The sequence below is a fragment of the Desmodus rotundus genome, chromosome 6 (assembly GCF_022682495.2).
Source record: "Desmodus rotundus isolate HL8 chromosome 6, HLdesRot8A.1, whole genome shotgun sequence".
Lineage (NCBI taxonomy): Eukaryota > Metazoa > Chordata > Mammalia > Chiroptera > Phyllostomidae > Desmodus > Desmodus rotundus.
Genome location: NC_071392.1, coordinates 78,467,060 through 78,489,922, shown reverse-complemented (window position 1 = coordinate 78,489,922; position 22,863 = coordinate 78,467,060). Strand labels below are relative to the sequence as shown.

The following is a 22,863-nucleotide window of genomic DNA, read 5'->3' as shown; positions in this document are numbered from 1 at the left end:
AAGAGGGTGTCACTTGCCTCCCAGTCGACCGAGCCTCGCACCAGCATTACAGAGAACGTGCTTACCATGGAGTTTGTGCCTGAGCTTACTCCTCTGCAGTGTTTAATCAAAGCACTGGTCTTCAATGTAGGCAGTCTACTCCTTGATTCCCTAAGACCCGCTCCTTAGTTACCCCTCATTGTTATCAGTGAGCTGCAAAACCGGACCGTTGTAAAACTGCTCTTACTTGATTGTGTTTTGGTGGTGTTCTCACCCTGTGTGCTATCTCGTGCCTGTCGTCCTGGCGGGCTATGTTACCCCTCAGGGTTTCTTTTTAGGAGAATGCAGCTTATAAGTGAAAAAGCAAGATAGGGAAGCAATTTTCAGAAGAATTAATGTACAGTGCCCTAGATTGCCCCATTCAGCACTTTTTATCAACTCTGCCCTAAAATGCTTTAAGTAACCCTTCAATGTTAAGAAAAGTAAAGATGTAATAGAAGTTTTTAAGTGGAGAGGATTCTCAGGCGCTGGAGGCCGGAAGGCATCTCCACTGTCCTTTCAGTTTCAGTGTAATTCCCAGCGCTTCCTCTCAGCGGAGCCTCTGGTGGCTGGGTGTGAGCCAGTGCGTTAGTTCTGGCACCGCACGAGGACCGCTGGACTTGGCCCGGTCTGTCCGAATGATCCTCAGAGAGCCTTTTGGTTTCCATGTCCCTGTCAGCTGGTCTGGGTGGGTTGGGGTGGGAGATGCAAAGAGGGAGACTTTCTCCTGGCTCCCTTGACGAGGGGTTGAAAATCCACCTGCTGGTGGTGTACCACCAGGCTAGCCAGCAGGCCCCTCTGCTTGACAGAGCCGGGTGGCTGGGCCTGAGCCCTGGTGAGCAGGCAGACAAAAAGAAGCCCCAGCCAGGGAGGAAAACAGATGAGAAGAGCACTCGGAAAAGGTGCTTCTAAGAGCAAGAACTGTTAGAATATTTCAGAGGTGCTTTTCCTGTTTGTAGCATTGGCAGCCATTGCCACTTGATTATAGGGCACATTCACTTTGAGAGGCATCATGATTTCATAGATATTGAAGGATGGGGGGGAATAAGCCCATGCACATTATAGTTGATGGAATACACCAAATTCTGGGATGGAGATACAGGGAAGAGATAGAGGAGTGGTGATAATTAAATGATATAAAATATATTACTGAGCTGAAGAAAGACTGGCATCCGCAAATTGAAAGACCTATGCCAGGTGGGGTTGACGAGAAAAGACACTCACCTAGTCATAAACTGCTCAAGTTTCTGAACGTAAGGGTCAAGAGAAGAAAGCTCGTTCAAGCTTCCTGACAGAAAGAAGCACTGACTTGTGAAGGAAATGGGGTCAGTCTGGGTTTAGGCTTTTCTTCTGCCAAACTGGAAACTAGGTGGTGGAATCACTGCCAGGGATTCCCAAGAAAAAGGACCAGAATCCCTAAATTCTGTGTTGAGCTCCCATTTACCTGTCAGGGTGAAAAAGAGACTTACAAATATGCAGGGCTTTAGAGAATTTATTAATGTTATCAGCTCGCAGCCAGAGTCCATTAAGGAGACAAAACTCATCAGTTATTTTTATAAAGAGAATTTAATATAAGAATTGTTAATGAGGCAACGGAGCAGAAAAACACCACCACCAATGCAGTGCTGTTTAGTAGAAGTGTATATCTGTGAGCCATCTATGTAATTAAAAAATTTCTAGTAGCCTCTCCAAAAAAGGAAAAAGAAATAGGTGAAAATAATTCAAAAATGTTTTATTTTTTTCCATTTATCCAAAAGATTATGGTTTTCACGTGTAATCGATGATGAAATTTATTAACAAGATCTGTTACATTTTCATGCTAAGTATTAAAAATCCAGTGTGTACTTTTTACCGATAGCACGTCTGGGTTTGGACAAGCTGCGCTTCATGGACTCCAGAGCCAGCGTGTGGATGATGTCTCCTGTGTTGGACAGTGCAGCTCTAAGGTGTCCCAGAAGTAGTGCTGGCAGGAAGCAGTAGTTGCTAAAAGATTGAAGTTTGGAGCGGGAGGCAGGGCTCTGGACCTGCAGCTCAGCTATCTGAGGAGGGGGTGTCTCCCAGCTGGCGGGCTCATATCACTGAGCTTGAGGAGAAGCCAGGGTCTGGGACTCAGTGTATGGGTGGTGTCTCCCGAGTGTGGAGTGCATTGAGGTTGATTTTGCAAGGGTGGGCAAACCGCAAACAGAATTAAACTGCTGCCGCAGGAGCACAGTGCTGCTGCCAGTGTGAAGCAGTGAGACAGGCCTGAGCAATGGGGGAAGGCACAGACAACACACAGGAGAGATGCTTTTTCTTCCTCCAGCCTTGTGGTCTCCCTCTGGCTCCCTCTGTTGGCAGAGCCTAACAGGGACCCTGCTGCAAAGCAGAGTAGTTAAGAGACTCCCAGATCCCACATCACATAGCAAGAGGCTGGAAGAGGGATGGGATGCTGGGAGTCATAGCTAAATATCTGACAGAGTGGTGTATCTTAGGAAGATGCTTAAAGAAAAACAATTCTAACCACATTACAAATTAACCACAACAGAGATACTAAGAACGAGATACTAATGCAGTTTGCAGAGAGGCGAGGGAGCACCCACGGCATCCGTCTTTGCATTGTGCACGTGAATGACGGACTGGGAACGTCAGAAGGTACTAATAAGGATTCTTGAGGTTGAAGAGAAATTCTTGAAAGGAAAACCTAAAGAACTGTATGAAGTTAAAAGCACGGAACTCTTTCTTAGATTCTTAGCTAAGAGTTGGGTTGTGGGGGGAGTCGAAGTGTTCAATGATACCATCTTACTGCCTTTGTAGAGTGTAGGGGTTGAGAAAATAGTAGGAATTGCGTTTTTAAACAATAGTAGGGGAAAGAGTGTGAATGTCCTGGAAGGGAACCCCACAGATGCTTTTGAGAGAGGAAGAGGGTGTGGAGTAACTTGCTATAATTGGGAAACAAGACACAGAGGGGAAAAAGATGAAATTAATAAAAGGAAAGGGAAAAATATAAAATTAATGGTAAACATAATAAATGGAAGAAATAAAAGTAAGCGAATCAATTGTTAACGTTGTTAATAACTGTGACTGATCACAACTGCCACTTAAAGATGAAGGTTGTCAGATTATGTTAAAATACGTCCCACCCACCGAGAGCTATGTATTTATATGACGTACACTTGAAGTAATTTGTTTTAACCTCAATGAAGGTTAAAAGTCACTGGATTGGCAAAACAATACCAAACAAAAAGAAGGATGAGAAAAGGTGCCATTGAGAGTTCTGAGCAGGGAAAGAATAAAAAAGCGCAGTTATGTAATGATAACGAGCACAGGTCATAAAGACAGCAGTCGTTCACCTTTGTGCCTGATTAGCAGTTCAACACATCAATGAAGAGTGGTTAGAAATTCAAAGACTACTTGAGTAAAAAAATACATAAATAAAGGAATTTGTGCAATCATTCTTTCCTTAACAATGTTCACTCTGGTCTTGGTGGAGGAATCCACTGTCTTTAACATTGAAGCGCTGACCACAGACTCAGAGGTGGAGTGAGTGAGGTGGCGTGTATGTCTGAGAGGGATAGTGCAGGTAGACGGGGAGAGGTGGTGTTTCGGTTCAAACTTGAAAGACCTTTGAAATAGAAAAGAGAAGTGTTGGTTCTTTCCTCCTGTAAGTCTTAGAATGGAGAATGGTAATGTCTTCTCTTGGGCCACGTTTCCCAAGGCTTACCACAATAACTAAGGACATAATTTCAAAGTGTGCGTCCTCGCAAAAATAGGACCTTTATGAAAAGGAAACATAAGTGCAAAACACTATAAAAGGCATGACGTATGTTTTTTATCCATAAGGATACTAAGATACCAAGCCGCTGTACATGCAAGGATGCTGCTAAGATGCCCACTCCTGTCTCTCAGGTCACTGAACCAGGAATATTGTCCACGTTTCTTACCTTCAGGAGGAAGCCACCTCACATCGTCATCTGTCCCTGGCTGAAGATGTCCATCTCCAAAGGGGCCAGTCCTTGCCAGGGGAGTTGATGGCTTGCCCGTCTGGACCAGTGAAAGGGATTTGCCCCAGAGATATCTGGATTTGTCCTCAGTTCCCTTTCCTCCAGCTGACGCTATGCTTGTCCTCAGCCAGCATCTTAGTAAACACACCTGTCCAGTGTGTGTTTGTGAGGGGGTGGGGCATAGGTACCTTCTAGACAAGTCTCTAGTAGCAACAGGTCATGTAGGGGCATTTTCTTCCACTCCTTCTATAAAACAGTATACGGCACAGTTTAACAGCATGTGTCTCTGCCTCCCCACTTTTACCATTGTTACGTTGTATTTTGAATATTATAGCAATTGATACGTGCTTTAAGATAAAAAGTTGATTATTTTGGTTTAAGATGTCTCTAAACATGCAGACAGGCCAGATAAAGAAGCAGCCATAGGTCCGTGTAGTGGAGGGGGGACAGGGTGCTCCAGTGTTGCGTATGTAACTCGGGCAGTTTAACTGTGAATTCCTAAGGGAGAAGGGGGTGCACGGGGCCACGAATGTGGTGACATTAACTTGTGAACTAAAATCAGAATTCTTGTCAGATATAAACACATTTTTTAGTTTAGGAGGAGAGTGTATTTGATAAGGAAATGGCATGAGGAAAATCCAGGACAAGTAGAACCTGTTCCCAAGTGAGAGCTGAAATAGGGACTTCCGGTACAAAGTAACACACACTGTGTGCGCACATGGTAGGTGATCACCTGGAAGGGGGAGGGGACTGCGGGGCTCCCCAGTGGCAGTCGGAGGCCTCCCATCACAGGCTGAGTGGCCTCTTCTCCAGCATCATTTGGAAACTTTGCTGGAAAACCTCTAGGTTGTGACTAAATTTCAGTATGAATGAAAACAAAATCACGTGTTTTTAATGTTCTTGTAGAAAGGAAGGAAACCTTCCTCACTAAATTTGAATGACATTTTAAGTGATATTTATGTAGAAGCATGGATGACCTACATAAACGTCCTCTCGGTTATTCCGAGAACCAGGCCGAAATGCGGTTAAATAATACTGATTTACTGCATGATTAGCCAGATTGCGGTTATTTGACTTTCCAAGACAGTGTTAGCTATTGCTAAGTAACCATTATATAAGGAGTACCAATGTTCCGTAGGGTTAGACTTTACTCCTACTCTGTATTTATTCTTTCAGAAGTGTTTGTTGAATGTCTGCCAGAAGCCAGGCACATTTTAGTGTCTGTAGAAGACAAAGTTCTTAGCCCATGGCTCACATTCTCATATATATTTGTGTGTGTGCTTCTATCTTCTTCCACGAGACATCGGGCTCCCAAAGTCAGGCTGTCTGGCTATGCCTCTCACTAGCCTTGCAACCTTGGGCAAATTACTTACAACTATTGTAAGTCTTGGCTTTACATAGCTTCTCTGTACCTCAGCTTCCTTATCTGAAACACAGTGGTCAGTTTGATAAGGCATTTGTGAGGATTAAATGAGTTATACCTGGCAAGTGCTTAGAACTGTGCCTGGTACAAAGTAAGCGTTAATAAATGGTAGCTCTTTATCTGTTACAAATACAGATATTACATATAGATACATATAGATGTTAACAGAGCTAGATATAGGTATGATATATGAATATAATATGGCTACATCAGTGTATATCTCTGTATTTATTTGGAAATCTCAGTGGACATACATTTCTTTCAGGATTTTAAATAATTTGATCTGAGAAGTATTAAGCTTGCTATGTACTTTTATTTTTATAAGGTCTTATTAATAGAAAGCTGTATATTTGTTCTGGCATTATTTTTAATAGTCTTATAATTAGTTTGCTGAATTACCGACTCAGCTTTTCTGTTTAAAAAATGAATAGTAAATAATATTTTGAATGCTGGTTCAGCATGTTCTGGCAGAGTGTGATGCATGAAAATAAGATTCATCATTAGCATTAAAAATGACCTCCGAGGTTGTAGCCCCTCATTTTTCTTTTCCAGCATTGAAACAGTCTTTCTGGGTCCAGATCTACTTTGCAGATCTTGTCTGTGTGTAATGGTCATTGTCCAATTTTAGATAATTATTTCATCAAGTCATCTTATCTCTAACAGTCTCAGTTTCCCATTTATTCTCTCCCATTAGCTGAGGTTCTTGTCAATTTTCCCTCAGTAATGTAATGGCCTTATATATTAAATTATAAAGTCGTTTTTCTAAGCTAGAATTGTATAGAATTACTTACCTGTCAGCCTACATGAAGATAAATCTGACTATTTGCGAGTGGCCAGATAAGCAGTACTCGCGTTGAGAGAAACGTGTAGGACCACCGAATGGCAAAGCATGTTGGGAGTGGGCTGGTAATAGTTTTGACTCTGGCAAACTCTGACTGGATATAATGAAAACAAATAAAAATGAGCTTGCTTTAAAGTAATTATGAATAATACAGGGTTTTAAAACTGCCCTATGTGACCACAAAGGTGAGCAATGTATGGAAACAATTCCTGTAGGGAGCTAACCCTTGCGGAGCTGGAAGAAGGGTGGCGTGGGAAGTCAGGTCAGGTCAGTGCACGTCTCTCGTGTCCTCCCACAGCTCAGTTTCCCTTGTGTGGAAGAAAGGGAGATAGGCATGCCTCCTCCAGGGAAGACAACGGAGTCGAGTATATGAAAAACACCTTGTTCCAGTTATCTTTGCAATGCCCTTCCCCCTTTCTTAAACCCTTTAGTTTTTATGTATAAACCAAAGTAAATAGAACTAGATTTATATAGTATGTATCTGTGAAAGTTGAATGTGTGTGAGTGGTTTATTGTTATTATTTTTTCCATTTAAAAGAGCGTATTCAAATAATATTCATTATGGGAGGTTTACGTGGTTTTTAGAATTCGATTTTGCTCGGGTATCTTAAATCTCTCACCTAACTGGGAATATTCCAAGAAGAGGAGCCAAGTTGCTGGGCTCGCTGTGGAAGGGCCGAGCTGACTGCTGGTTGTTTCATTAAGCTTAAGCTTTCCAGTTACTTAGTGCAAATAAGAAAAGTTTACACTAAACTCCTACTACTTTGCTTAAAACTCTAGAGAATTTAAATGGGGAGAGATACATATTTAAAAGAAGGAAATTTAAATGAAACATATAATAATGGGCTTAATGTAGAATATTTGGCCAGGGGATCTGAAATAATAGGTGGGAAATGCCAGTAAATAAAGAGAACGTATTCTCTGAGACACTTGGTACATGGAGTTTTATTGTGGGATAATTCTTAAATCTTTGCAAACCCAAGTTAATAATGAAAGACATTTTATCTCACGCCTTCTTTCTACTTAACAGGGAGGGACCGTCAAGGGACAGCGCTGCCTTTCACTGTCAGTGAGCTGGTCACTCCCGTTTCTTTTCCTGGAGGGTTGACCAAACAGCCTGGCCTCTGACGCTCAGCTCCAGCACTGGGCCGCAGCTCTCCATGAGGCCCCGAAAGCCTGGGCTTCTGATTTGGCTCAAAATAAGAGACAAATGGTCTGATCCTATGGATTTCTGCCCTTTCATAGATGGCCACCGACTAGAATAGCTTGATGAAATATGGAACCAAAGGCACCGGAGGGGCGTGCCGAAAAGAACTGGGAGTTTCTGAGAATACAAGCTGTCGTCCTTTGCAGAATAGTTGTTAAATGATCTAAATGAATCAGTGAAAGAGGAAACTTACTAGAGGAAAATTTTGTTGTAAATGAATTTCGTGAAGGGGGGCGTTGGGGAAATGAGGAGTAATACATTTAGAAACTTCTAGTCTGTTGCTTTTACTTCTAAAATCAAAAGAAAACCTCAACTAGTTACACCATTTTTGTGAAACTCAGCCCTTCAAAATAATTGGAAAGAAAGCAAAACTGCCTTCTAAAATTTTCTGAATTTTTCCCTAAAATTGCAAAAGTGATTCTAAGCTTTAGTGAGCCCTTTCAAGCCTTGCACTAATTTTTATTGAAAATTTCATGTGTCCTGTGCTGTGCACGTGTGCTGTGGTGTGTGTGCGTGTGTGTGTTTTAAGAGAGCTCCTCAGTGCCAGCCTTTGCTATCTGAAACAGCAGCCACAGAGCTCGAAGGGAAACTGTCTCTCAGGGATTCCAGACCCAACTGATGGTTCCGCCACGGCACTGTCTCCTTGCCTGTGTTGTGAAATTAGTTATTCGTTAGATTTCAGTTCATGTGTCTGCTCTCACTCACGTTGTTTCATAGTATCCTCACTTTATACAAATAAAGCATTTTCAGAGTCTGAGCTTCATGAAAGTGGGGCCCTTGTCTCTTTTTGCTCCTCATTTTATTCCCAGTGACCAGGATAGTGTTGGTCACCCAGTAATTATATGCTGAATGCATTGGGAATTCCATTTATTCTGACCGAGCGTACAGTTTTTATCAAGTAGCAGGAAACTGTAAGGATGAGGCTAGAAATATAAGCGCCCACTGAGTGAAAGCTATGAAATCTGGAGAAAGTACTTTTGTTTCATTTACTCCTTGCCACCACCTTTGTCAAGAGTTTTTATGTGATGGGGGTAAGATATTTAATGTATGATGCTTGTAAAACTTGTAACTGCAAGGGACCTTAAGAGTATATAGACTTAAATATGTTCATACAGTTCAGCCTTCAAATTTTGAAGCTGTGAGAACTGATGTTTATTAAATGGTACAGCTAAGTTGCTGGTAGGTAATGAGAATTTGTTCTGGGACCTACTGCCGGACTCCTAAAGATACAGCTCTATTTTTAGGGTAAATGAAGGTAACTGTAAGGATTTATTAAGAAAGGAAAATAATTTCTTTTTAGTCAGTTTGTGCCACTCCCAATGTCTGTGCAGCCAAGAATCAGTCATAATTAGGTGTTGATATTCCAGAGTCTCTGACGTTGTGGAATACAGAATGTCTGTTACAATGAAAGTATTAAAACATCCGTCTGTTTTAAGTGACTTTGTGTCACTGGGATTAAGTCACACTTGTGACACTCAGAGCGTGGTGGCTCGGCCCTCGCAGGCTTCAGCTGTCTCTGGTTGTTTCCTCAATCTGCACCCCCCCCCCCAGTCTTCTGTTTCCTGCCACTTGTTTGCTGTTCATTCCTTCTTGCACTGGCACAGGCAGCAAGTGTTTGCTGAGCACCTTCCGGGTAGCAGGCACCGGGATACAGCAGGGAACAGAAGCCGACCAGGTCCCCGCCCGTGTGGGCCTTACAGACCAGTGGGAAAGAGAGAAAGGCATGTGCAAGGACAGGGCTGCCAGATCATTACTGTCCGCTTGCGTTTGATTTTAGAAACCCTTGAAGGTGATAAAAAGAAAGCAGAGCTACTTTTTGGTGAAAATTTTGGAGATTTTCTTCTCTTCTGAAAATCACTGCTTTCTTGTATTCCTGACCCTATAGTGGGTACTGTTGATATTATTGCTATTTATTGGGTTGGCCAAAAAGTTTGTTTAGTTTTTTCCGTATGATGGCTCTAGTGGTGCTTAGTTGTCTAACTTCATTTGAAACAATTTTGTTAGATTGTATTGTGACAGCTGTCATATCGGTGTGCATTTAAAAAAACTAATCAAAATTGGTGAATTTCTGTGCAGGCATTTTAATATTGAAGATGGGAGAAGATATACAACGTTTTTGGCATATTACACTTTGTTATTTCAAGAAAGGTAAAGGCACACCTGAAACAAAAAAGAGATGTGTGCCGTGTACGGAGAAGGTGCTGTGACTGACCAAACGTGTCAGAAGTGGGTTGCGAAGTCTCTTGGTACTATTGACATTTTGGCCAAATAATCCTCGGCTGTGGGGCTGCCTTATGCATTGGAAGATGTTTAGCAGCGCCCCCGGCCCCTCCCCACTACAGCCAAAAGCGGGAGATAGCAGACATACTCAAAATGCCAAATCAATAAAGTTACTGGTGAAAATGTGTCTTTTATTTTATGGAAAAACTACATGGACTTTTTGGCCAACTCAGTACCTAACATCTGTTGAAGGCTTATTCTGTCCCAGGCATTGTGCTAAGACCTTTGTGTATATAGCGCCGTATAAGGTGGGCGTTATGCCTTCCATTTCACTCTCGAGAATTACTGGGCCCGGGGACGGTAACGGAAGTATTACTACTCAGCGAGTAAGTGGCGGAGCCCTGATTGGGACTCGGAGTCCAACTCCGAAGTTCCCGCATCTGTACTGAGTGTTGCAAGCTAAAGAACCTTTATTTCTTATTATAACATGAAGGTTTTTTGTCTTCATCTTTTTGCTTTTATTTCACTAACTGGCCAAAACTTTATGAAATTTCTTAAAAGTTCAGCCACTTTTAACTCCATTTATAATGAAAATTTATGCCATTTGCAAGTGAACTCAGAAGAAATATGTTTATTATTAAAATAAGCTTTTAAAATGTGATAAACCAAATGTGGTATATATGAGAAAAATCCAGTTGTATTGGATTCGCTCTATAATGTGACTTTTGTGATAGTCTTCCGTGTGCATCTGAAGTGCCTTGTGAGCACAGCGCTTGTCCTCCAGCAGGCGATCCATAAATGATAGTAATTTTTAGTATTTTACTTTCTGCCTCACTTGTTAAATAGATAATGTTTTTTACTTGCAGGTGATAGGCTTGTAAAAATGCTTCAGCTGTGGAGTTTGGTAATCTGAGTCCATAACCTCAGCAGTTATCAGCACAGTGTTCCCGCGTGGTCCCCTTCGTTTTGAATGTCACTCACCTTTTATATTTCTCCAGCATTTATTTGGGTACAACTACATTTCGGTAATTGAGGGCTGTGTCCCACAAACTTTAGTATGCATCAGAATTACCATATTTTTCAGACTATAAGATGCACTTTCCCCCAAATTTGGGAGGAAAATGGGGGTGCGTCTTACAGTCTGAATGTAGCTTTCCCTGCTCGCTGGGGGTGGGAGGGCAGTGGCAGTGGAGCGGGTTTTTTTTTTCCCCTATTTTCCTCCTCTAAAACCTATAGTCTGAAAAATACGGTACCTGGGAGCCTTACTGAAAGATAGTTTTCTGCTACTCCCAGCCCCCACTGCGGAGATTCTGGTCCCAGTAGGTGTGGGGCAGTGTCTGAGAATTTTCATTTCTAGCAAGCTCCCAGGTGGTGTAATCATACCTGTCCAGTGAGGTGACGGATGGAATCACGGTGTTGCTGCTCTTCTTGTGAGATTTACTGTGATGTAATATAGAGAGATTTGGTTTGTATAAGTCTAATTGTTCTTATTACTTAAAAAAAATTTCCTAGCAGTTTCTTTTGCATTAGAGAATTTCAAAGTGCTGGTTTTAATTGTTTCTATTACTTATCTTTATTCAAGAACACAAAAACAAGGTTTAAGGGAATACATTATAACTTTGGAATATATTTTACAAGGTGATTTTACCTGTTGTAATTGATTTCTGAGAATTTCGGGGTATCAGGATGATGTAGCAATTTAAAAATAGTAATATTTTTTTTCCTTTGGCCCTTTCCAAGAATTTTTAAAACTAAACTTTGATAGACTAGTATTGAGTTCAATTTGTTACTCATCATTTCCACTTATAAAGTAGATTTCACTCAGAGTTTCACTTATACCAACATAACAATTTTACCTTTTCAAAGCATCACTTAAACCTTTGGGGATATGATGGTGTAGAGGGGTTATTCTCTCCAAGAAGAAAAGGCAATCAGAAAATCTTTGTCCATGGAATTAGACTGAAATGTACTCTCGTTTATCTGAATACCTTTATGTGCCAGGCTCGGTGGTGAAGATCGGTGCCAACGTAATTTATCTTTTTCAGGTACAATGCAGAGTTTTAGTGAATGGTAACTTAGTACGATCTAATTGTGTGATGAGGTTACTGATAAACCTAATGCAGTTGGACGCTTTATTAATAGAAGGAGCATTGTGTGCAGGTCTGGGGAGGTACAGTTCTGCTCTTTTGTTTTGCTAGACTGTGTCTGCTGTGTTACATTTAGTTTGGAGGCCAGGGGCACCTTGGAGTGGTTCCACAGGGGAGGGGCCCTGCTGTGGAAAGGTCAGGCAGTTTTGCCTGAGAGGATTGTTGGCAAATGGGAGTTACTCGGTGGGAGGGCAGACACCTTAACTTTTAGTCCCCTGCGGCTGTATAAGATCCATGAGGACCGGGGCCTGTCCTTCTCGTTCAGCCCGGCGTCCCCAGTGCCTCCTACAGTGCCTGCCGCGTGATCCGGAAACAATTGATTTCAGTCCATTTGGAGGGGGAAGAGATGGTCACATTTAAATATTTGTCCTATCGGTGGCTCGTTAATTAGACTTATTACTTATATCTCCAGAGGGCAGATGGTGGCACCAGGGATGGAATTTTTAGGTGGGCAGATTTCGGTTTTACATGAGAAGAACTTTGTAAAACCAGTTTAGCAGTCACATGGATAAACTTTACGTATTCCGATTGTTATTTAAACGCTCAGGGAAGTCTGCGTGGGGATTCACTAGAAAAGGTACTTGCTTTTGATAAACTGGAGGTCAATATGATTTCAGCTGTTTCTATTTTTATTGAACTATTTCATTAAAAGATACTGTCAACTATTAAGTGTGTTCTGTCTTAGTTAGACCTCCCTTGTCTTTTCAGACTAAAGCAAGGCAAAGACCTGGAGCGCGAGAGGGCTCTTGCCAACGAGCAGCTGACCAGGGCTATTCTTCGAGAGCGGGTATCGAGTGAGGAGGAACGCGTCAAGGCAAAGCACCTGGTGGGTATTAAAAATGGAAGAGAAATGTGTAGTTTACAAGGAAATCTCTGATATTTGGGAACAGCTAAGTGCTCCATGCCAACGATGAGTGTTGATAAAATTCATGTTCTTTTTGCTGAGTTTCCTTGATTTTTGCCTTTTACAAATAGTTGACAATTTGCCAAGATAAACCATGAAGGACTTTTTAAGGCAGGTAACTCCAGAGTGATTGCAGTAAAAATCAATACCGGGACACAGGTATGGGATCTCTCCTGAAGGGATAGTGTGTGTGTGTGTGTGTGTGTACAGTGTCCTTCCTTCCTCCCCTTTGACTGCATTGGACTGAAAACCCTGGGCCAGTGGCCTGGCTTGTTTCTCTGCTCTGCCAACCGTCAGCTGTTCGTCCAGGAGGTCTCCAGCAAAGGTTGGCCACTCTTTGGGACTTAGGGGAAAATATAGAGCAAGGGCTTTGGGGAACCATCTTCTTTTTTTTAGGTTTTATTATTTTTAGAGAGAGGGGAAGGGAGGGAGAAGGAGAGGGAGAGAAACATCAAAGTGAGAGAGAAACGTCTGTCAGTTGCCTCTTGTATGCTCCCCGACCAGGGACCGAACCTGCGACCCAGGCACATGCCCTGATCAGGAACGGAACTGGCGGACTTTCGCTTTGTGGGACAATGCTCCTATCAACTGAGCTACACTGGTCAGGGTGGGGGGACCATTTTTTTCCCCAAAGAAAAGAAATAATTAAAACTTTTTTTAATTTTAAAGATTACTTAAGCATGTCTAAAAATGATTGTTAACAGAAAGAAGAAAACTTAAAAGGCACCCATTAATCTGTCACTCTCCCCCAAGCACTGTTGACATTGGGATGTGTTTCCCTCTGAGTAAACAGTTTTTATTCCCAGGTCTATTACATGTTTAAGAACTTGGATAGTGCCGTATGTAGTGTTCAGCATCAGGAACATTTTCTTATATAACCAAATGTTCTTCCGAAATGTAGTGTTTAATGGCCAATAATATTCTGTGTTCTGTGTGCAACATAATTTATTAAGCGATTTCCCTTTGTTGGATAAAAGAGGAACTGCTCTGGACGAGGCCTGGGGTCCGGACTGCTCAAGCCCCACGTCAGCCTTCCTAGAAGCCCACATGTAACTCCTCAGAACTGTGAGTGCTGGTTGGAGAGTCGCCCGGAACTCACTGGGGAAGTAAACTGTGATTCTGTGCTACGGCACTGTGGACACAAGCCTGGGAGGGGTGGCCTTGGTTCAGCAGGCAGCTGGGAATTGTTAAAAATTTTAGGAAGAGGGTCATTTACTGTTTTCCTATTCTTTCTCTTGGTCCTTTCTTTGAGAGGCTAACCTCTGACTATACCAATAAAAAAAATTAAAGGAAGTTAATGTGGGATGAATCCATTACTTTGGTGAGTCACCCAGCATCCAGGCTGAACTCGTAAACAGTGAAGCCGTAATAGAGGTGATGATTAAGAAATGCCAAGGGACTGGCTGGTAGCCACCACGAAGGACAGCACATGCTGAGTGGAACTGAGGCTGGGCGATGTGGCAGGTTGGCCATTTGTCATGAAGGGGGACGGTTTCAGAATGAAAGACGATGGTAGTGCTGAGTAAGGCAGTCATAGCCGATCGCTGCTCTACTCCTGAGAGTCATTTTCACTAATGTCACAGCCTCCCATTTGGAAGGCCGGCGTGGAGTGGAGAGGGTCAGTAGTGTGAGTGTTTAAGGAAGGTGGGGGATCAAGTTTCTTAGTTTCTAGGGGGTAGAAGGATCCTTGGTTGGCATTTTTCTTTGTGCTCCAGCTTTTGCCTCTTCCTTGAGAATCACTCTTCTCTCTACTAGGATTGCGTCTGATTCAGAGAATCAGACATTTGAGCAATAGTTCATGGCCACAGGAACCGTAGTGGTCATCTACAGTAAGTTAGGTACTCCGTGACTCCCAACATATTTATCAAACTGCCCCCTTTATTGTTATTACTCACTATTACAGAAGACACACATGTTCAGTGGGTCAAGGTCAGAAAACAGACACAAAACATTAAATCACTTAAATCACCACTATCCAGAGATAATTACTGTTTTTGGCTTATTGTTTTTATATTCATTTTCGCACTCTACTAAGCCTGTAAGAAACATGTATATTAATACGAGTATATGTTTATCCCCAGCCATGGGTGATGATAAACATAGTCTTGTATAATTCTTACAGTGACCTTCACATTAAGAAATTTAGACTCTATGGTAAAGGTCTTTCTATACCAAGAAGCATATGTTTGTGTGATCATTTTTAATGGCTGAGTATATTTCACTAGACTTCCTGTAATTATTAAAATCATACAGGGATATTGTAGAAAGCTTAGAAAATATAAAAATTACTAAGGGACCCTCTCATATCCATCAAGATGGCTGCTGTCAAAAGGACAGATGTTGGCGAGGTCGATAGTGACATTGTGGGAAAGTAAAATGGCTCGGCCACTGTGACGACAGCGTGGCAGCCCCTCAGAAAATTGAAGATAGAATTATTACATGACTCAGCAATCCCGCTTCCGGATGTTTAGCCAGAAGGATTGAAAGAAGGTCTCAGAGAGGTATTTGTACGCCCATGCTCAAAGCAGCTTGGTTCACAGTAGCCACGAAGTGGAAGCATCCCAAGGGTGCAGTAGACGAGTGGATAAACAAAAATGTGGTGTAGAGAATGACACTTGGCCTTGAAAAGGAAGGAGATTCTGACACATCATGCAACACGATGAACCTTGAGGACATTATGTGAAATGAAACCAGCCAGTCACAAAAAGACACACACTGTGCGGCCTCACCTGCGTGAGGTTTCCTGCGTCGTGAGATTCATGGAGACAGTGAGTGACAGTGTGGGTGCCAGGAGCGGGGGTGGAGGGCAGGGTGGGGAGCTTTTTCACGGGTGTGGGGTTTCCGTTCTGCAGCATGAAGGGGGTCCTGGAGATTGGCCGCACAGCAGTGGGAATGTACTTTGTATTCCTGAGCTGTACACTTCTAAGTGGTTAAGATAGTAAATTTTATGTGTATTTTACCACAGTTGAAAGTTAGAAAAAATTACTAAGAAATTAAGCACTATTGCACATATAATTAATGTTTAGGGATATGAAGTTCCTTTTGGCTTTTCCCCCCATGGGTACCGTCCGGGTTTTCAGATTCTGTACCTCACTGCCTTGTAAAAAGCGTGGTGTGGAACTTCAAGCCTACTAAGTCCCTGACTTTCCTAATCCCGAGCTGGGGAGGCAGCATCCTCCGAAACCGTGATTCATGTGAGAGTCCCCCCAAGAACATGAACATCGATCTGCTGTGAGTGCTGGGTCCCCGCTCCTGTCATCCTTAACCCTAAGATGTGGGACTCTGAGTGATGGCCAAACATTGATTTGTTCCTCTTTATTTAGAACCCAAGTGTTGCAGCCTGTGCGAAAGTGAAGGCTAGGTTTCACACATTTGAAGGAATTGGAAAGCTGTCTTTCAGGAAAACTAGGGGAAAAAACCCCCTCAAACTGATGTGTTGTTGCTACTGTCAAATAAAACGAACCCCTCCTTCCCTCCCATCTCCCCCATCCCCTGACAGCTGACATTTAGATTGCCGTCTCCTTAGATGTGAGTTCAGGCTTTCTTCCCACAGTTGTAGCAGCTGGCTTTCTTAGAGCTCTTTGAAGGGCAGTGTCCCGGTGCCCTGTTGTTGAAGGTTTAAAATAGGATCAGATCGAAACTTCCCCCTTTGGAAGAATTGCTGTAGCTGGAGAAGCCGTCAGGCCTGCTCTAGATTCCAGAAGAGCACAGCAGCCCCTCCTTCTGCCTCTCAGTGACTGGTACCCGTATTTTAGTCAGCTGATTCTACCCAGAGGTGTTGGGGGAGGCAGCTCACTGATAATTTTACCTACATGAAATATTAATTAAAATTCACAGTAAAGCCATGCTTCTTAGGAGCAGGAAAGCAGCTTTGTAAAGAAGGAAGACTAAGAGGAAACCTGTCCAGTTAATGCGATTTGCCATTTTGTGTATCTTCTGAGATCTCATGCATATAAATCTAATTTGCTGTGTCATTAGGTTTTTTTAAATATATATATCAAAGAGCAGGGAGTTGACTTCTTCTGACTTTGCAATTATATTTGATTTCTTTTTTAAAATGTCAATTAAAATTTGATTGACTCTTTTTTCTTCTCTCATTAGGCTGTTTCAACATTAGTCATTTCTCATTAAATTTAAACTTGAAAAGAAGCCCCGCTTACTTAAGGGAATAGTTATGAAATATTCTGGAGTTTGTAAACTTAAATGTGGAACACTGTTCTTCACTCTTTGGACAGATGTTTTATTGAGTGCTTATGTATGTTAGATGGCGAAGACATAGAAACGAAAAAGGCAAAACCCTGTCCTTAAAGAATTCACAGTATAATGTGGGAGACAGATGTACTTCAAATAACGTTAAAAAGTGTTGTCTGTTGTAGAGCCACACTATTTACATTTTCGTGAGAATTCTCACTTTTGGGAAAGCAGGGACTTTCTTTTAACTCATTGCTACATCTTCATTTACTTGGTCAACACACATTTGAGTGCCTAATACCTGCCAGTGCCTCGCAGAGAGTAAACAGTCAACAACTACTTGTTCATTAAATAAATGGAGAACTGAATCTACTCAAGCCCTGGACAAGGGAGGAGAGGGAGTGGGGAAGAACAGAAGGGATTTCTTAGGGAAGCGGTCCCTGACGGATAGGAATTGCACGTGGAGTTGAGGCGTGGGGGTGGTCCCACCTGTGGCGGTGCAGGCTAAGGCATGGACGCGTGGGGGGGGCGTGGCCCTAAAGGAGCTGCTGAGTGGGGCGCGCAGAGCAAGGAGTGTTGGAGGAGGAGGTGGAAGACGTTGGCACGGCTAAGGGTATGAGTTCCACAGACCCCTGGGCTGTTTTTATCTGAGGTTTGAAGGGGAGAAATGAAATGGTTAGTTAGATGGGCATTTTGACAACTCATTCTACTGAAGTGTGAAGGACGGAGCCGAGGAAGAAATAATGGAAACAGAGAGATCATTCGCCAGATCACTAGGTATTTTGGCCCCTTTCCACGTTCGCCTCCGCTACAAGTTTATTAAACTCTGTGCCAGGTACTGGTAGTTGCTGGGGACGTGCAGGTGAAGTAAATCTGTTGCTTTTCCTCAGAGTCTCCAGTCAAGTGTAGGGTTTGTGCGGAAGGTCATTCTTACCTTGGGTTCATTTTTCTATTTATGTTATGATTTTGAATTTGTAAAGCCTTGTAGGGTTTAGAAAAAAACACTGAAAAAGATGGTAGGTGGATGCATAAATCTAGCATTTGCAAATTTAAGTGACTGTTTCACCAAAATGTCCCTTTTCATCCCCAGTTTCCTTTTTGTCGGAAATGCACCAGTGAAGCAATCAGGAAGAATTGATTAATTTTGTGCTGTGTCCTTTTCAGTGTTTTGTTTGTGCTTCAAACTGTGACAATCGAAATTGCGTGGTAAAAGAGAAAAAGGTTTTGAATGTGGGATATGGAGGGGAATGACTGAATTAGAGTAGATAAGAACACCACTGCTGTCCAAATATAAGTGAGGTCCCGCCCAAGGGCAGAGGATACAGTTGGGGTTGTAATTTTAACGTGATCGATAAGGTTCATGCCCTGAAGTTCTGTGTAAAAAGCAGTGAGTGATCAGTTGGGGCTTTTAGTGTCATTGAAATTGTCCTGGTGGATGAAGTGACAGTATAGCAGCAGTTATCCTGCGTTCTTTTATTGGCACTTAAAGATGCTGAAATTTTTTTTTTTTTTTGCTATTTTTGGGGGTACAATTTAGTACTTTGATTTTAACTCCTACCAATGCAATCCCCCTGGGTTATACATGCTGTGTGCTGGCTTTCTTGCTATGGACCACAGGTGGCAAAATAAGGCCCCGCAGGCTGAATCCGCCCCTCAACCTTGTTTATCCAGCCCGGAACCTTGTTTCTACCCTGCAGCAGCACCAAGCTCTCGCTTAAGCTAAGGAGTAGTTACGTTTATATAGTCCTAAGATTACATTCGGCCCTTTGAAGGCAACCATGAGGCTGCTGTGGCCCCGGTGGAAATGAGTTTGACACCCCTGCTGTAGACACTGAGCCCCAATTGTTTTGACATGCATGGAGTATTAATTTGCTTTCAATTTCAAAAATGAAGTTGGTGGTTCGGAGTTGTGCTTTTGGGCACTGTTTTAAATGTAGAGTTTCTACTTTATGTTTGTGGGATCTAACCAGCTCGATATATTTTCCTCGATATTATTAGTAAGAATGGGACTTGGGATCCATCTGCAAGTCCCATTCCTTCTCACTTGCTCAGTTACTATCTTCTCAGGAAATTTAAAGGGCAGCATCCCTCAAGACAGGTGGGAGCAGAGTGCGCTGCAGCCTTGTGCCTTCTGTGTGTGCGGATTCAGTAGGCCGTTGTCGTTTCCAGCACGAGGCATTGTGTTCCATCTTCTCTCTTTCTGTTCTTTGTTATTATGCCTGGCCCTTACTTCCTGTGTGTATTAAGGCAACATTATTATTGCCAGATGGTATGCATAGAGCCCTGTGAAGGGATTATTAATCAAAGAGTGTTAGCCTTGGAGGGCCAGGGCAGCTTCAGGAACGTTCTGTTAGTTTGCTACTGCAGTAGAAAGGAGACACGTGTTTTGTCTCAGCCTGCCAGCCTAGCCTTTATGTTAAGGACCCAGAGAAAGATAGGACTGTTATTACAGATTTCAGTATTGTTCACGTACCAAAAACTTAACCAGCTGAATATATTTTTCTCAGGTGTATGTGGTCAAATACTCTCCTCACACAGCTCTGCAGAATTACGTAGGATCTTAACCTCACCAAATAGCCTTAGAGAAGCAAGATGGCATGCCGAGCAGATACTGAGGGGCCTGGAGAAGAGAATGGCTGAGCATTCTGGGAGTGGAGATTAAATTTCACTGTCAAGACTGGCAAGCCTGTCCAGTGAACACAATGCAGAGGTGACTGCAATTTGCTCGTATTGCTTCTTTCCCAGGGACTGTCTCAGCCTGTCTGACCTTGGTGACAAAGTCATTAGAGAAGAAAATAGCACAGTTGAGTATAATGCTGTTGATGTTCTTGCCAACAACTAGTTGTGTTTAAAGACAGTTATGAGGTGCAACTCTGCTTCATCCTATGTGTACTTTAGAAAATGCATCAAATTTCTTGCAAGCTGGTTGGCTCCGGGCGAGTCTTGTTTGAGCAGTGTCCTACGTGGTAGCCCTGCCATAAATAGCATGTTGAGATGCCATCACTTGGGGCATTATGGGTGTCACGGTGAGGTATGGAGAGCACTGAGTAAAAATCCATAGATCAGCATGGTGCAAAGAGCTAGTTATAATTCCATCTCTTTATAATGACCTGGCATTTATTGTTAACTTACTTGCTTCACTGCCTGGTCTGAAATGAACTGTCGTTAGGGCCTTGGAATTTTATTGAACTAACATCATAATCTCATTTCCAACCGAAGAGGCTAAGAAATATGGTCCTGAGTGTTTGCTTTAACCTGTAACAAATTAAAAGTTTAACATAAGCATAGCGAATTCCATCAGTCTTGAGGAATCCCAAATAAGAGTTTTGCACATTATGTTTGGAACGAGACTGTAAGGCAAATGTGTTCCTTTGTGTTCAACATCGATCTCCCCACTTTGTCTTCGATGGCCGTCTTCGATGGTCGGTCTTACACTGTCAGCTCTGACACAACTGTGGGGAGTTGCTGTCAGCCCACGGTGCGTGGGCCTGTGGTTTCATGGACTCAGTAGAAAGTTGTGCATCAGCGATGTCGAGTGTGTGACGTGCCAGGTGCAATGTGGTCAGCTTCCTTTGTGTTTCCTGGGCAGTAAACGCTTCATAGTGTTAGACGTTCTTGAACTGCTCTGTATTTATTTCGTATATATCTGTTTTTATTGCTAAGGTATGATTTTTAAGTGGAAATGAGTTTGCTCTTTCTGTGTTTGTTTATTCATTTATTTATTTTTAGAGAGAGGGGAAGGGAGGGAGAGAAACATCGATGTGAGAGAGCAACATAAATTGGTTGCCTCTTGTACACATCCGGACTGGGGACTGAACCCACAACCCCCACAACCCAGGCACGTGCCCTGACCGGAATCGAACCCGGCGACCTTTCGCTTTGCGGGGTGACACCCAACCGAGCCACACCAGGTAGGGCTCTTCTCTGTGTTTCTTGGTGTTTTGAGTTATGCTCTGCATTGCGGGTGGGAGTGTATTTTCATGTATCCTGGGTTATTCCTCTAACCATAAAGACATTCACCATTTTGTTCCATTATAAGTCTCCACTCTTTTCTTTACACACTGTATTTTAAGGATGACTTCTCCTGAAAATTACGAGGGGCAGAATTACTAAATGAAGTAAGGCCTCCATTCTCTAGAGAGCAGGAGTCTGTTTACAAACCTGCAGTGTTTATTACATACCTCATTTAGCCCATTCATCATTTTAATAGAAAAATGAGTCATTTTAGATGATTCTGAAATAATTCGAGGTAAGCTACATAGCCCCAGGCAGAATTTGATTTACTCAGACAGCACCAAGCTGTTTTCGACAAAATGGAATGGAATGATCAGCACTAATAATTCATGATTACTTGTGGCAAAGTTATCAGATGTCTTCATTGTCACAGAAATTCGTTGATTAGATCAAAAGTTTAGAGTAGTTTTCAAGCTAACTTCTCCCCATTCTTCCATCTTCTGTGACAAATGGTTACAAAGTTCCACACTTATCTATGTGTCTAAATACCCTCAGCCTGTTTAAAACACTGGCTGTGAATTTAATTCCCGACTTGTGTTTAATATTCTCTTGATAAGAAAAAGTACCAATCAGTGTCATAGAGCCACTTTTATTGAAGATTATAAACCTACTTATATACATTTTCTGCTTAGACATTAAACATTAACCCCTTCACCACTTCCTTAGCCTGTCTGGTTCTCAGGAACAGAGCTAGCCGATCACCTGGAACCGTAGCTTTAAACCCAAAAAGGAATACGAAGTGTTTCCAGGTAGTGCCGACCTGCTCGTGAGCTTCACTAGTAACCAGCATCGTGACAGAAAACAACTGATACTTGGTTTTAGTACTTTTTACTTAACGGAAAGCTTTCAAGTCCATTATCTTACCTGGTGTTAATTAATGCTTGATATTAATAAGACATTATTCCTGTTACAGGTGGTAAAACATGTTCAAACAGACTGTGAACCTAAAGGTTGCTTAGGAAGAGAGCTACAAATTGGATCCCCATTGCCTAGATGATCTTATTTGGGGCACAATTTAGCAAATTTACTTCTTGCTATGTTTTTAACGTGCAGTAGATTGGACCCACTTTTAGGGGACTTTTAGGGACAGGCACATGGACAAAGCTAAAATTACTGCAGACATAAAAAAGGCATTAAAATTGCATGCACATGATAAGCACACATACGTACAAAGTAAACAGCATCATAGCATGGTGGGCCTTCTCAACAGAGAGGGCACAGTCCTGGCCGCTCCAGTAGGCCCGGGTGTCACTGCTTGGTAAAACAATGCGCTCATAATCATGTCACTACCTGGGGTTAAGAACAATCTGGTTAAGAACCAGGAACGGAATAATACATGTTAGAATTAAGTTTTCCATTCAGTATTCCCCCCAAATTCTCACCTGTGAATCTCTGCATTGCAAAGGAGACTGGTTAAAAGAAATGTTGTTGTGTACCTCTGTAAAGTCATTTTGAGTGGACTTACTGAAAAAGTTTGCTGTGATCTGGTATATTTGGGAGAGATGGTTGATGACATACAGAAGACTCGGTTTGTAGCAGGTACTTTGGCCTTAGACAACCCAGTTTACAAAGACAGACACTTACCTTTTTTCACGTGTGTTCCTAACTCTGTTTTCAGGGGAGGTAAAAGATAATATGACCATCTTTCTGCTTTGGATAGTAAAGAGGCATTAATCTGGTAGGATCCTTGTTGAGAATAGAGATAGGCTTACCGCAATAGATTGTTTTTAAGAGAAAATGTATTTTAGCAGTGACCACTTTGCTCATGCAGTGGATTCAGTCAATTTTGTGTTTTATGTTTTCAATGAATTTTTAAAAAGATTTTATTTATTTTTAGAGGCAGGAAAAAGGAGGGAGAAAGAAAGGGAGAGAGAAACATCGATGTGAGAGAGAAACATGGGTTGGTTGCCTCCTGTAC

General features: G+C 42.3%; 1 protein-coding gene across 4 annotated transcripts in view; it reads left to right on the top strand.

The window, feature by feature from the left end:
- CHCHD3 (coiled-coil-helix-coiled-coil-helix domain containing 3) overlaps window positions 1-22,863 on the top strand; it is a 261,885-nt gene that overhangs the window by 79,844 nt on the left and 159,178 nt on the right. For all 4 annotated transcript variants that reach the window (XM_045191092.2, XM_024554978.3, XM_024554979.3 and 1 more), the window contains exon 4: window positions 12,545-12,662. In XM_045191092.2, the coding sequence (XP_045047027.1) occupies window positions 12,545-12,662 (118 nt within the window). The remainder of the gene's footprint in view (window positions 1-12,544; window positions 12,663-22,863) is intronic.